The 15,212-nt window shown below is 44.7% G+C and overlaps 1 protein-coding gene across 5 annotated transcripts in view; it reads left to right on the top strand.

Annotated features, from left to right (window-relative positions):
- The window catches only part of CARD11 (caspase recruitment domain family member 11), a 112,435-nt gene that overhangs the window by 60,983 nt on the left and 36,240 nt on the right, over positions 1–15,212 (top strand). For 4 of the 5 annotated variants that reach the window (XM_087417491.1, XM_087417493.1, XM_087417489.1 and 1 more), the window contains exon 2: positions 7,457–7,590. The exons of the other annotated variant lie outside the window; for it this stretch is intronic. Coding sequence is in view for 1 of the 4 variants with exons in the window: in XM_087417493.1 (XP_087273619.1) it covers positions 7,584–7,590 (7 nt within the window). In the remaining 3 variants the exon portion in view is untranslated. The remainder of the gene's footprint in view (positions 1–7,456; positions 7,591–15,212) is intronic. 5 annotated transcript variants of the gene reach the window in all.

The following is a 15,212-nucleotide window of genomic DNA, read 5'->3' as shown; positions in this document are numbered from 1 at the left end:
TCAAAAGGTAACTCCTGGTTCCCTCCCATCCTCCTGTGCTGGGATTTAACTTCTCTGTGATTCGTGCACCAAAATGCATGCTCTGTGTCCCACTTTGGGGTTGCTTTTGCATGGGAGAAACCCCATGTCTCCAGGCTGACTCTGGAAGGAGACTTGTTCACTCCCTGGGCAGATGTGTGGAGAGCTCGCCGCGTGCCGGGCAGTGCGCTCTGATTCACAAACGAGTGCGACACAAGTCCTCCTCTCAAGGAATTCACAGCAGACCTGGAAATGGGTAATGGCAAAACAGAGAAAAACACAAGAAAGTTGGTCCGTGCACAGCATCCTGGAGTCAGGAAGGAGGGAATTGGCGCACCCCTCGGAGGGGTCGGACAAGGCTTCACAGAGCCGCCAGCCTGGGCTGACCATATCGCTCGCTTCTTGGTTGACTGATGACTGAATACAGTTCTGTGACAATGGAATATTTTCATCATAAAACCTTAGGTCATTAGAGCATTCGATTCAGCAAACATTTATTGACAACCTACCACATGCTGGAAAGCGCAGCTGCAAACCAAGTCTCAAGACTGACATGAAGAATTCTAAGAGGAACTGTGGACTCTCCAAGTTATCCCCAGCCCAAATAATGAAACGGTAGCCAGGACATTGAAGAACATGCCCGTGAAAAAGAATTTCATCGGGCCCACACGTGAAGCTAAGGCTATGAAGCACAGAGGGCTCTTGAATTGGAATCAGCTGGTGGCCCCGCAACATACAGTGCCCTGTGGCAAAGGCGGATCTGTTGACCAGGCTCCGAAGGCGACTGAAGGAGAGAACATATTTCATTATCGTCAAGGCCAGGGCTGTCCCCCGGAGACAGAGAGGGTGTCCGAGAGGGTGACCTCACTCTTGGGCTTGGCACAGTGGTCCAGCCATGGCTCCCGGAGACCCTCAGAGCTGTCAGTTTGCTGTGTGCACAGCTCTGAAATCCAGATGGAGCAAATGCTCGTAAAGAGCCAATGTGATAAATTGATACGCATTTCAGGACAATTTAGATCTGTCATTCCTGATTGTGCTCTTTTCGAAAGCTTCTCTGCAGCGGTGGTAGAAGAATGAGAACTGCAGGCGGGGGGTGGGAATCAACATCCTTTGGTAATGCAAGAGGTGTGTGCCCTTCCAAAATTCTTTCCTTCGGTACCAGTCGGAAGCCACCGGGGAATAAGTTTGGACGTGTGGCAGGCCTGGGGAGGGGGAAGGGGTTAATGTTCGCCGTGCCCTTGGTCTCCGGGGTCAGTAAACATGCCTCAACCCCTGCTCCCAGATCCTCATTTCCTATGGATGCTTCTGCCTTTCCTAAAAGATACAAGTCGAGACGTTTTTATTCCACAGAAACCGTTGGCCTTTTGCCAGGGTCACCTGAAAGTAGATGGATGGGGCATCTTGAGGAGTTTCAGGTACAAATATTATAGGTAGGCTGGTGCCTGAGGAGATGCCAGGGGGTGGTGGGCAGTTCCCTGGGCTGAGGGCTGAGAAGCTTGGCTGTAACGTGAGATGGGGGGAGGGTGGGTGCGTGTGGAATAATGAGGGCTAAATAGAGAAGAGATGGATGCCAGTGGGTATGCTAGAGGCTGGAGAAGAAACTAGAGATTGACTGGAAAGTGGGGGCCATGGCTCAGGATTTGAGGCAGGACTGTAGTGGGTGGGTGAGATAAATCGTCCTGCCTGTGCGTTGTAAGCCAGAAATGGCCAATCACATGGACCATGGTAGTCTGTTGGCTACCGTTTCCTGGCCATGCCTTGTCTCCTCGTGGCATTGCTAACCCCTTAGAGTCACACCATTTGTTCCTGTCTGTTCGTGGGCAGTACTTAGTCTTTATTGATCGCTTGCTTACTCTGGTTTTCTATCTAGAAAAAAAGGAACAGGAACAAATAGACAACTAAGGCCGTTGCTCAGATTGTAGGGCTCAGAAGTCTGTGGCTGGGACCAGTATGACTTTCACAGAAGGCTTAGATCTTATTTGTCACATGTATCTGTTAGGATGGTTTTCAGCTGCAAGTAATAGAAACAAAATCAGAGTTTTATACTTACTAGGGATTTTATTCTTCTCATGGACAATGAGCTCAAAGGTTAGCTTGGACCCAAAGTGCTTGTAGCATCCTATGCAGCCACACTTAGAGTGTGGCCTTTGTCTTCATGCTCACAAGATAGCGGCTCTGCTTCAGATCATTGCATCCACATTCCGGGTAGGAAGACAGGGGCAAATAAAAGGTTCTCCTCACCTGATTCTGCCCCCCTCTAAAGAACCTTCTAGATGTCTCACCCAGAAACTTCCACTTACATCTCACTGGCCAGAATTGTGTCACACGACCACCTCTAGCTGCAAGGGAGGCTGGAAATACAGTTTTTCAGATGGGTACAGTAATGCTCGAAACAAAATCAGGGCTCTGTTAATAAGAGAGAATGGCTATCAGATTGGCAGCTGGCAGTGTCTGCCACTCCACTGTGAATTTGAAATGATAATTGCTGCTTTCAAAATATGTATCAGTGAAGCTCTGCTGATTGCTGTACACATGTTAATTGATGGGAAATATTATCATCACAATATTTCAGTTGAATGAGCTGAGATAGACAGGTTAAAAAGTTAACTGGGATGCCAGGGAAGAATCCTGCCAGGGAGTATTCTAGCTGCTTCTCTAAGTGCTCTTTTTCTAGGAATGAAGGGGATTGGGGGTGGGGGGACACCCAGGAGGGGATGATTCTGGTCCTTTTCCATAAAGCTATAATTCCAGGCCATAAACGCTGTAGATGGCTGGAGCGCTGGTATGCACCAGCGTCTCTCCAGTCCTTTCACACAGGCAGTAGATCATCCCTTTAAATAATCGTTTTCCCTTTTTTTGCCAGAAGTCCTTTCAATTAAGTGGAGGTTTCATTGGAATAATTAAACCCTCCATCTCAAGCCGCTCACTCCAATCATCCAGGCAAATCAATTAACCAGAGATGCATTTATCTAACTGCCTCTTGACCCCCTTCTGGTTTCAGAGCTTTTGTGCTGGGGCAGCTCTTGGAGAGAAGAGGTGTCTGTCTCGCAAAGGCAGCTCGTTTCCAAAGGGCTTGGTACTCTCTGGATTTGAAGTAATAGCAGCTTCATCACTTATTTTATTCAGGATTTTATTTTTGCTTATTCACCCAACAAATATATATTGAACACCTACTAAGAGCAAGGCCTCATGCTGAGTTCTATGAGAGATGCAGAGATGAGACAGACGTGGCAGGCAGCTGAACCTCTCTGAACCTGTTTCCTCTTCTATAAAATGGGCATAGTGTATTAAATGAGATAATCCCACATGGAACATTTAGCACAGTGTCTGCCTATACCAACAACCATGTACCTTTTCATAGACAGCTACTAGAGGATATGCTCCAGCAAAATGAGAGCCCAGGAAGCAAGGAATCTCATTTGTTAGATTAGATGCTATACTTAATAAATGTTAGCTGTGATGATTGCTGGTTTAGTTAAGATCAGATGACGTGGAGTCAGTGTGGGCTGAGTTAGAATCTCTGCTCTGCCACTTAGTGGCTGTGGGATCTCACCCCATTATTTAACTCTGATCCTGCCTCTGCATCATAAAATGGGAATAATAAAACCTACTTTATTGAGCTCCTGTAAAAGTTAAGTGAGGTAACATCTGTGAAGTGCCCAGCACGCAGTCAGCACTTCTGGTTTATGAAGGGTGAACTGTCTGACGAGCATTACAAAAGATAGAATATGGTAAGTGTGCAGAGAATGGAGGTAACCATTTGATTCTTTATACTTAAATGCATTGTCCATATTTCCAACTATTGACATATGTTATTTTTTATTAATTTTTTTTTACCAAGATAATATATATGCAGAGTTAAAAATTAAAGTAGGCTTGTAATGAAAAACATCAGTTCTCAGCCTGGCCATCACCATCCCCAGTCCTGATCCCCAGAGGCAGCCACTTCTAACTGTTCTTCATTGTTATTTTCTTCTGCTCTTTACCTTCTTATTTCTAAATAATATGCTTGCATTGCTGTTTATTGCTATATCTGTTTAAAGATGTTGTTTATTGACATACTGTTAGGTAGATGAGAGTCTAGTTCTCTTTTCCCAGTAGCCCACTCCTTGCACTTTCCCTCCTCCATTCTCTTAATACATTTAGATCGCAGTTTTATGTGTTACATTATCATGACAAGGTAAATATTGTTCATGTCAAGGCAAGTTGTATGCTGTAATTATGTTTCCTTCCTCATCTTTTGTTTTTCCTGGAGTTAATATTGCCTTTCTTTTTTTTTTGTTCATTTGCTGAGGTTTTTTATGTCCCTATCCTTAATTTTTTCCATCTGACTGTCAATCCTGTCATTTGCCTAACAATATTATTTTCTAAATTACCAATATATCAGATAACCATTCAGTATTTTTCCCCTGACAACCTTGCTCTAGTGGGCCCTCCATGATCCTGATCCTTTCTATTGATAATAATCTTAGCCAGCTACTTTTTGCTGCATCCCTCTCATCCTGGAACTTTCCTTGCTGCTTTGTCCAATTAGATTCTCTGTTTCCTGGGCTCCATACCTTCCTCTTTATTGTTTTATTCCCTCATTTTACTGGAGCATATCCTCTAATAGCTTCCTAAGAAAGGGTACATGGGAGATAAATCTTTAGAGTCCTTGCCTTTCTGAAAATAATATTCTATTTTCACACATAATAGTTTGGGTGGGTATAGAATTCTAGGTTAAAAAGTATTTTCCATCAAAAATGTGACGATATTGCCTGTCTCCCAGCTTCCAGTGCTGCTATTGAAAGTTCTGATGCCAAACTTGCCTCCAGTCCTTTGCATATGACCTGATGTTTTCTCTCTGGAAGCTTTTAGGGTCTTCTCTCATTCCCTGGTGGCCTGAAATCTCATAATGATGTTCTGAGAAGGTTCTATTCCACTGATTGTACTGAGTGGTCAAAGACTCTTTAAATCTGAAGACTCATGATCTTACATTTGAAGAATCCTCTAATATTATTTCTCTGATAATTTCATCCCTTAATTTATATTATCTCCCCAAAAGACGTACAAGAAAGGAAGCATAGCCTCTATGATCTCTTTCTAGGATTTCTATTTATTGGGTATTAGACATTCTAAATTGACCTCATTTTTCCTCTTTCTTATCTTCCTTCTCTTTAAACTTTTTGGGACATTTCCTCAACTTTATCTTCCAAACTTTCTATTGATTATAAATTTCTGCTACTTTACTTTAATTGATAAGAACTCTTTCTTGTTCTTTGATTGTTCCCTTTTCATAGTATTCTACTATTGTTTTTTGGATGCAATATCTTATCTCATCTCTTAATGGAGTTTAATTATTGAATTGTTTTTTTTTTAATTTTCTCTTATTCTGTGCATCATCTGCTTCCCACGTGTTCCTTGTATCACTTTGTCTCTTGTGATCTCTTCCTTTCACAGGGAGGCTTTCCTTAGACATCAAGTGATCCTTGGCTCTCTATTCTTAAGTGGGAGGCAGCAAAAATGGTGTGTGCTTGTTCTGCTTGCCAACTAATGGGCTTCGCTGTAGGGTGAACGGGCACCGACCGATTGTACTTGAATAACACCGACAACAGGGAGCTCATAACTCACTAAGCAATTGAGTCCTTTTTTGAGAAGCAATGTTCTTTTTAACCCTGAGCCAATATCTGCCATCTTAGGACTTGGTTTTAGTTCTGTCTGAAGCTTGTGTGTTGAAGTGATATTTCAGGAAGCTTTTGTACATATGCTTTCTGGTTAGAGTTCTTTAAAAGGTAAACTTTAAAAAAAAAAGGACATTCTAGGGGCTATATAGTAGAAATTAAGAGGAAGTCAGAGAACCTTGGGTCCCAGTCTTGCCTTCCATGCTAATTATATGATTTTGAACATCTCCCAGATTTGATTTTCCTCGCTATAAAATGGTGATGATGATGACAACAATAACAATAATAATAATGAGACCACCTATCTCAAAGAGTTCTTGAGGTTTATCAGTTATGCTTAGCAAAGTGCCTGGCACACCATAAATAGTCTCTAAGCATCAGATGTTTCAGCCAGATGAATGTTATACCTATAAGTCAAACTCTCAGGAGACGAATCCTATACATTTTCCCTGGCCTTAGGACCAAGTTCTCGAGAGTATAATCAAAATTCTAAGGGCAGAAATAGAAAGGTCAGCCTCATTACTGGTTGTCTTGTGCCTCAGTTTTCCCAGCCTACGTTGATATGTCGGGTAGTTGTACAAGCCTGTTTTCCTTTTGTTGCAATTAAAACTTCTCTCACAATTAATTTTTAAAAAGCCTTTTCTTCTGATTATAAAAGAAACACGTGTTCTCACTTTTTTAATGCTAGTGCAGAACAGTATAATTTCCCTCTGCCTTTGCTTGTTGGCCTGTGGACTGGCCTGCTGCTCTGTGCTGGGGAACTTGGCCCTGCTCCCCCACCTCGTCCACAGTGCCCACAGCCGTGCGGCTGCTCCTGTGCCAGCCGCGGAGCAGGAAGGCCACGAGGAGACCAAGGAGATGGTGTCCTCCAGAGAAGCGTGTCGTCGCCGCCTCCCCGGGGCCAAGGGCCTGTGACAGCCACTCCGATCCAAGCTGACACCCGAGAAGAGCAGCTTCTGTCAGCCCTGGGAGATCCGGTGTCACTTGTGATTAATCCTCAAAGCCAAAACCAAACAAGTTCCTGATTAAACAGTGGCATCCCAGGGTCCCCGTCACTGCCTAGTGGAGCGGTCAGTGTGGAGCCGCCGCCCGAGGCCCCCACTACAGGGACCTCAGTGGCTATCAGGACAGGTGTCCGGCCCTCCTCCTCACCCTCTCAGGGTTTGAGCCTCACCTCCCTCGCTCCTGGCCTCCGTTTCTCCGGAAGGAGAACTGGCCCTTCCCTGTAAACCCACAGCTACCGCCGGGCTCCTGGAGCGGCTGAGCTGGGTATCACAGAGGCTGCGTCGGTCACCATAAGGAACGCCCCCTTGGGGAAATTACAGAGCGTGCCATGGGGTTTTCCTGCCCAAACTCACAGTGAGCCGGGGGCTGAGGACATAATTCCCAGTGAAGGGAACTCTTCTGGGTGCAGGGACGTGGTTCGCTGCTTTTGACCTAATGAATTAGCAGGAGATTAGAACGTCTCCACTGTGCAAAGCCTTCTCTCAGAGACATGTAAAGATCCTCCATCCCAGCCACTAGTAACCCCGGGATCCTGTCTACCCTTCTCTCTATTCCCAGGGGTCTCAGGGCCTGCGGCCAGTGGCCTTCCAGGCCGGCCACGGCTGGTACAAAAGCGCTTCTCCTCCAGCAGCTCCTGGCCCTGGCCCACCGCATCACTGTCACGTGGAGAGATGCACACCTTGGGATTTTCTGGCCTTTTCTTCCAAGGCAGAATGGTTCTGTCTCTCTGACCTCCGCCCTTGCGCCAAGTCAGATGATCCTTCCTTTTACAGATCGCAGCCATCGCAGCTGCAGATCCAGAAGGAGACGGGCTCAGGGCAGGACAAGCCCCAGCCAGAAGGAGTCTGAGCCAGGCCTCGATAACAGGAGAGCAGCTGTCGTCTATTGAGCACCTGCTACATGCCAGGTACTTCACCTACGTCAGCTCCTTTATATTAAACAAACATAAAGTGAGGCCTACCTGAGGCTCAATGGGAGGGGCAGGGAGGGGAGGGTTCCAGGCAGAGGGAGGCGCAGGGAGCAGGCTCTGAAGTGAGCCAGAGTTTGGTGGAGAATCAGGGAGGCGGCCAGCATGCCTGGGATATAGTCGAGATGAGATGTGCAGGCTGGCAGGGTAAAGCATGCAGGGGCTCGAGGGTCAAGAGAAAGACTTTGAACTATATGTAACAGCAGGAGGGGCCACGCAATAAATGTTTTGAATGAATGAGGGAGGGAGGGAAGTGAGACCAGCAGCTGCCAGGCAGTCGGTCCACAGGCAGGCAGTCTCCTCACCCTGTACAATGGTGAGCAGAATGGCCCTTCCTGTGGAACCAGGCCCGGGAGCCTTGAACTTGCTTTTCCTGCCGTTTGTAGACCAGTGGTCTAGGGTTTGACTCAGGACTGGAAGCCAAACCCTGCTGAGGGTTGGGTCAGAGTTTCCGCCAGCTCCGGCTAAGACAGGGGAGGGAGGACCATCCAGCACGGTAGGCTGTTAAAATTTAGGGCTGCGGCAGCTAAGAGTGCGTTTCTGGGCCATTTGTTTTTCAAGGAAACTGGCCAGAGCTGGACACCAGCTGCTGGGTTCGTCCCAGGTGATGGGGCTGAGTCAGGCCAAGTTACAGCGAAGTGCTGGGGAAGGGAGGTACATTCAAAATTGTGTCCAAGATGGTTTTTTCTTTCGAGCTAGCTACACTATGTATAGTTTTTGCCCGTGAAATACTTCGTTTATGTGTGTCTGTGTGCGTATCTGCGAGATGAAGAACAATAAAATGCACACTCGTGTCTCCAGCTGAAGCTATATCAGTATTCCCAGCATACCGATGTCTCCCGGGTGTCCCTCCACATCACAGCCGTCATGCTGGCCTCGTGGGGGAGCCACCGTTCTGATGTTTATCAGTCCTTGCTCCTCAGGGTAGTTTTGCTGTAGATCCTGAACAGTGTAGGTTACTCATGTGTATTTGGGAAATTCATACAGACAGTCTCATATTGTATGTGCTCTTCTGTGACTTGCTTTGTGTCACCTCCCCGAGGTTCGTCCATGTGGGTGCACATAGCGTATTTCTTCTCCTTTGCACTGCTGTGGAGTATGCTATCGCTGAATACACACATTTATCCTCTCTGCTGCACCGGGACATCTCTGTGGTTCCCAGGTTTTGGATACGCGATGCTGCTGTTGAACGTCCTTGCACGTCTTCTGATGTACAGGGTGGAGTTCCTCTAGGGAGGGAAGGCTGGGCTGTGTGGTGTGTATGTTCGACCCTACTAGGTAAAGTCGGCCTGTTTTCCGATTCTGGAGTTTGTTTCAGCCACACAGATGCCTGTCGGTGCTCACTTTACTCTCTGGCCCTCGAGTGGGAACAGGTGGGCCCCGGTCACGGTTCCTCACGGCTTGGGTTGTGTGCCACGTGAACTCTAATCCTTCACCTGGCTGCTTTTATTTACCTCCCCATCTACACAGCAAACTCCTGCTCAAAATGCTACCTGCTGTCTAAGGAGAGGAACCTCAGAGGGAGCCTTAGCATCGGGGAGGTCTGGGGGAGAACCCCACTTTGTACTCGCCGTGTGGCCTTGAGCAAGTTCTTTAGGCCGTTCCTTGTCTTCGTCAGCTGGGGCCGCCATAACAAGACACCACAGACTGGGCGGCTCAAACTACAGGCATTGATTTCTCACAGTGCTGGAAGCTGGAAGTCTAAGATCAAGGTGCCAGCCCATTTGGGTTCTGGCAAGAACTCTCTGGCTTGCAGATAGCCACCTTCTTCACATGGCGGAGAGAGAGCAAGTTCTCTGGTGTCTCTCTCATAAGGGCACTTATCCCATCATGGGGATAAGTCATCCCTCATCTAATCCTAATACCTCCCAAAGGCCCCGCCTACAAATTCCTTCCCATTGGAGGTTAGAGCTTCAACATATGAATTGGGGTGCGACACAATTCAGTCCCTAAGACTTGCCTACAAAACAGGGATGATCTCATCCACCTCTCAGAGTTGCTGTGGTAATTAAAGGGGTGATTGACAGTCGGAGGTGACTGATACAGCACCCGGCACACAGGAGTGGTCCAGTACGGAGGGCACTCCCCGCTCTGCTGGCAGGCTCACTGCTGCCTCTTCACAGCCTCCTCGCCCTCCCGCGGGTGTCTGTGCAGGCGCCGTCTCTGCCACCAAACTCTGAGCACCTCAGAGGGCAGGGACTGTGTTAGAAAGATCTTTGCATCCTGTTCCTAGCATAGTGCTCAGCGCACAGTAGGCTCTCAGCACACAGTAGGTGCTCCCTCGAGTTAGCTGATGGTGAAGGGGGTGCACAGGCCCCATTACTCAGGACACTCACCTAAGTAGGCAGTTCTCATAAGTTCTCCTTACCCAGTGTGTGCTATGCAGCTGAGTTGCACAGGGGTATTAATGATGGGTTAGATTTAAACTAGATCGAAGTTCTGTGATTTCCTTCTGTATAAGGTAGCAGGGTCCCTTTCATCTCTGTTTTGGAAAAAAGGCTCTGCCCTAGGCATTTCCTGCTTCGTGTTTTTTTTTTTTTTTTTCCTTCTCCCTGCAGAAGCCACTGACAGGCCTGCTGAGGCGCCTGCATTGGCCACCCTGGTCCCTGGAGGAGGCATTTCTTTTGCACTGAGCACGCTGGAATTTCACACACGCCTATTGTAACCTCCTTGTTGGTGAAGGGCAATGAGAGAGACTTCCCTGGTCCATCCAGACCTGCTTGTCTTCGTGCTGACATTTAACTAATTCCTAGGCACATGCCTGTGACCCCCCCAAAAAGTGTAAGCTTCTTCACACCTGACTGTCAGCTCTCTTTTGCACTCCCTGTGCTTAGCAAATCAGTGTACTAAGTAGATGCATTTGTTAGTCAGGAGGCTTTGGGCAAGTAATAGTAAACCTAGCTTAAAATGGCTTAGGGCAAGGGGCATTTATTATCTTACATATGAAGGAGTCCAGAGGAATCCAGTGTTGGTTGATTTAGTGCCCAAGAGGTGACATCATCAGGGACCGAGGTTCTTTCCATCTCTCTGTTCTACCATCTTGAGGGTAGTTTTTGTCCTTAGGTGAGTCTTCAGGTCACAGGCTGGCTGCAGCAACCCCCAGTATCACACACACCTTCACACATTTATATCCAAAAGCTCAATGACTGTGTTCCTTCCTTGTGTTCCTGTCAAAGATCAAGGAAAAGCACAAGAATCGCACCCAGCAGACTTTCCTGTAGGTTGCACTGGCCGTAAAGGGCTTCACGTGCTTATCTTAAGCCACTGGTAGAGACCAAATGAGATCCAGTCCTTGCAGCTCGGAAGCTGCCTGGCCTCCCTGAAGCACAAGGCCACCCAATTCCTGAAAAAAACTCAGGATTCCGTAAGCAGGAAGAGTAGGAGAGAGACGTGGATAAACTACAGCAGTGTCTGCCTCATGCTCAATAAACAATTTGCTGAATCAAGTTCTTAGGATGGCGACTCTTTGAAAATAGTAAAGGGAAGTACATTTTCCTTTGTGGATGGAAATGATCGTACTGACACATTGTCAGAGTGAGCAACTGTAGGCGGCATATTTACGCTGCGCTGAACCACAGACTCTCCCCAAGTGACCCAGTAGCGATGCTCTGTGTCAGCCAAAGGGCTCGTGGAGGTCAGGACTGAAGGCTGTGAAGCACAGTTGTCCATGCAAAGTTCGTTGGATGGAATGGTGACTGAATCCTCGTTTTTAATCACTTTAAATCAGTTGTTGCTTCTAACAGCAAACAGATATTTTTACTCAAGGCTCTTTGGTTGCATGTTGCAAAAGCCCACTCAGAACAGCTCAAGTTAATGGGGAGATTATTGGAGGCCTACAGCAAGGACCAGACACCACACGTGGCTGAGGCTTACAGGGACAGGGGCTGGACGCAGGCACCCAGAGAATCGACTCCTGCCTCCTCTCACGGACCTTCAGGGTCTCTCAGTGCAGCTTCAATCAGCAGAACAGACTCCTCTGCCTGCCTCCACCTTCTCCACCTCCATAGCCTCGACCTGCTGTACCTCTGCTTTACCAGGACCCGGCTCCAGCCTCCATGGCCACCTTCTAGCTCGATTCCCCACGCCCACTCACCCGCCCCACTGTCTCTGTGGCCCGTATGAAACCCCAGCCTACAGATTGGTCCTCCTTGGAGCAGGTCAGTCAGCTGGGGCCAGGGGGTTTATTTGGTACAAACAAGGTATCAGGGCTGTGGCCTCCAGAGAGGATGTAAGTAGGAAGGCAAATATTGGAAACTGGTGTATCTATTGCTCTAGACTTGGCTTCCATCTTTGTTCATTTTCACAAGCGTGCCCCCACCTCAGATGCCAGTTGTAAGTCCCAGGGGCCACCCAGACTCTGAATGAACAGCTATAAATCGGGATTCCCACAACCCCTTCATCAAGGTCAGTAATTTGCTGGAATGACTCACAGAACTCAGGAAAACACTATATTTATTATAGTCTATTTTAAAGGATACAAATGAAAAGCCATATGAAGAGGTACATAGGGCAAGGTCTGGAAGGGTCCTGATCTCAGGAGCCTCTGTCCCCATGGAGTTGAGGTGTGCCATCCTCCCAGCACGTGCATGTACTCACAAACTTGGAAGCTCCTTGAATCCCATTGTTTAGGAACTTTTCTCAAGCCTTCATTATGTATGCATGATTGATTAAATCACTTACCATTGATGACTGAACTCCATCTCCAGCCTCTCTCCCCTCCCCAGAGGTAGGTGTGGGGCTGGAAGTCATAACCTTCTAATCACTTGCTTGGTTTTTCTGGCAACCAGCCCCATCCTGAAGCTATCCAGGGGCTTCTTAGCCAAGAGTTGTCTCATTACCATACAAAAGACACTCACACTCTTATCACTCTGGAGATTCCAAGAGTTTTAGGAGCTCTGTGCCAGGAACTGGAGACAAAGACCAAATTTTTTTTATTATTACCATATGTATATATTCTGAAATTTACTTTTTTTTTTAAACAATGTGTCTTGGAATGTTTTCATGTCACTGTATCCCTTTAAAATGTTATTCCATAGCACAAAAAGATCATGGAATATATATGGGTGAATGTTTAGGTTGTTTCCATTTTTTCCTATTACAAATGGTGCTAAATGTTTAAGTAAAAAAATGGGGGGAAACTAAATATCCATCAATAAAGAAATAGATAAATTAAATAAATTTATTAATGGATAAACAAATTAAATAAATTATAGTATATTCATGCAATGGAATAATATATAAAACAGTTAAAAATGAGTAAACCAATTGAAATTCAGAGGTGGTTGGAATAGATAACAACAGGATCATCCATATACTGTCTACAGGAGAAAAACCGTAGATGCGAAGGGACAAAGAGGTTGAAAGTAAAAGGATGGAAAGATATACTATGTGAACAAGAAGGATAAAAGAGCTAGAGTGGCTAATATCAGACAAAATAGACTTAAAGTGTTACTAGAAATAAAGAAGACATTTCATAATGATAAAGGGGTCAGTCCACCAGAAAGTTATAACAGTTATAAGTATATATGCACCTAACAACAGATCCCCAAAATACAAGAAGCAAAACTGACAGAATTGAAGGGAGAAATACACAATTCAGCAATAATAGTTGGAGACTTAAATACTCTACTTTCAATAGTAGATAACAACTAGACAGAAGATCAGTAAGAAATAGAAGACTATAAACAAACTAGATCTAACAGGCATCCATAGTACACTCCACCTAACAGCAGCAGAATACATGTTCTTCTCAAGCACACAACTGGAACATTCTCCAAGATAGGTCATACTAGTCCATAAAACAAGCTTCAATAAATTTAAAAGGATTGAAATGATACAAAGCATATTTTCCAATCATAGTGAAATTAAATTAGAAATCAATAACAGAAATTTGCAAAATTCACAAATATAGGAAAATTAAACATTACATTCCTGAGAAACTGAGTCAAAGAAGAAATCACAGAAGAATGAGAAAATTTACTTTGAGATGAATGAAAATGAAAATGCAACATACCAAAACTTAAGAGATGTAGCTAAAGCAGTGCTCAGAGGGGAATTTATAGCTATAAATGCTTATATTTAAAAGGATCTCAAATCAGTAACCTAACCTTCCACCTTATGAAACTAGAAAAAGAAGAGTAAACTAAAAGAAAATCAATGAAACCAAAAGTTGGTTCTTTGAAATATCAACAAAATTGACAAACCTTTAGCTAGATCTGACCAAGATTAAAAAAAGAGAGAAGACCCAAATTACTAGAATCAGAAATAAAAGAGAAGACATTACTACCAACCTTATAGAAATGTGTTATCAAGGAATAATATGAACAATTGTTTCCAACAAATTAGATAACTTAGATGAAATGGACAAATTCCTAGAAAGACACAAACTATTGAAACTGACTCAAGAAAAACAGGAAATCTGAGCAAACCTGTAAAAAGTAAAGAATTAGCAGTCAAAAACCTCCCACAAAGAAAAGGCCAGGCCCAGATGTCTTCACTGGTGAAGTCTACCAAAGAATAGAAAGAAGACCCATGTTCATGGGTCATAAGACAATATTGTTAGATAGTGATACTCTCCAAATTGATCTACATATTTAACGGATTCACTATCAAAATCCAGCTACCTTTTTTTTGTAGATATTGACACACTGATCCTTAAATTCATATGGAATTACAAGGGGTTATGAATAGCCAAAACAATGTTAAAAAGGAAGAACAAGGTTGAAGGACTCATACTTCCCAATTTCAAAACTTACTACAAATCGACAGTAATGAAGACAGTGTGGTACTGGCTTAAGTATACACATATAGATCAATGGAATAGAATTGAGAGTCCAGAAATAAACACTTACATTTATGGTCAATTGATTTTTGACAAAGGTGCCAAGACCATTCATTGGGGAAAGAAGAATCTTTTCAACAAATTGTGCTGGGACTACTAAATATCCACACGTGAAAGAACACAGTTGGACCCTTACCTCACACCATACACAAAAATTAACTCAAATGCATCATAGGCCTAAATGTAAGAGCTAAAAGTATAAAAGTCTTAGAAAAAAATAGAAGTAAATCTTCATAACCTTGAGTTAGGCAGTGGCTTTTTAGATAAACACAAAAAGCACAAGTGAAAATAGGAAAAATAAATAAATTGGACCACATCAAAACTAAAAACTTTTGTGCGATAAATAATACCTTTATGAAAGTGAAACGATAACTGACAGAATGGGAGAAAATGTTTGCAAATCATTTATCTGATAAGGGACTTGTATCCAGAACACATAGAGAATTCCTACCACTCAATAATAAAGACAAACCACCCGAATGAAAAATGAGCAAAGGATTTGAATAGACATTTCTCAATACACAAATGGCCGATATGCACATGAAAAGATGCTCAGCATCATTAGTCATTAGAGAAATAAATAATCAAAACCACAGTAAGATACCACTTCCCATCCAGTCAGGTGGCTATAATAAAAAAAGATGGACAGTCACAAGTGTTGACAAGGATGTGGATAAATTAGAACCCTCAGGCATTACTAGCAGGAATGTAAAATGGTGCT

This window comes from Ceratotherium simum, chromosome 26 (genome assembly GCF_057802395.1).
Source record: "Ceratotherium simum simum isolate JZ-2026a chromosome 26, ASM5780239v1, whole genome shotgun sequence".
Lineage (NCBI taxonomy): Eukaryota > Metazoa > Chordata > Mammalia > Perissodactyla > Rhinocerotidae > Ceratotherium > Ceratotherium simum.
This window is presented reverse-complemented; position numbering and strand designations above follow the sequence as displayed.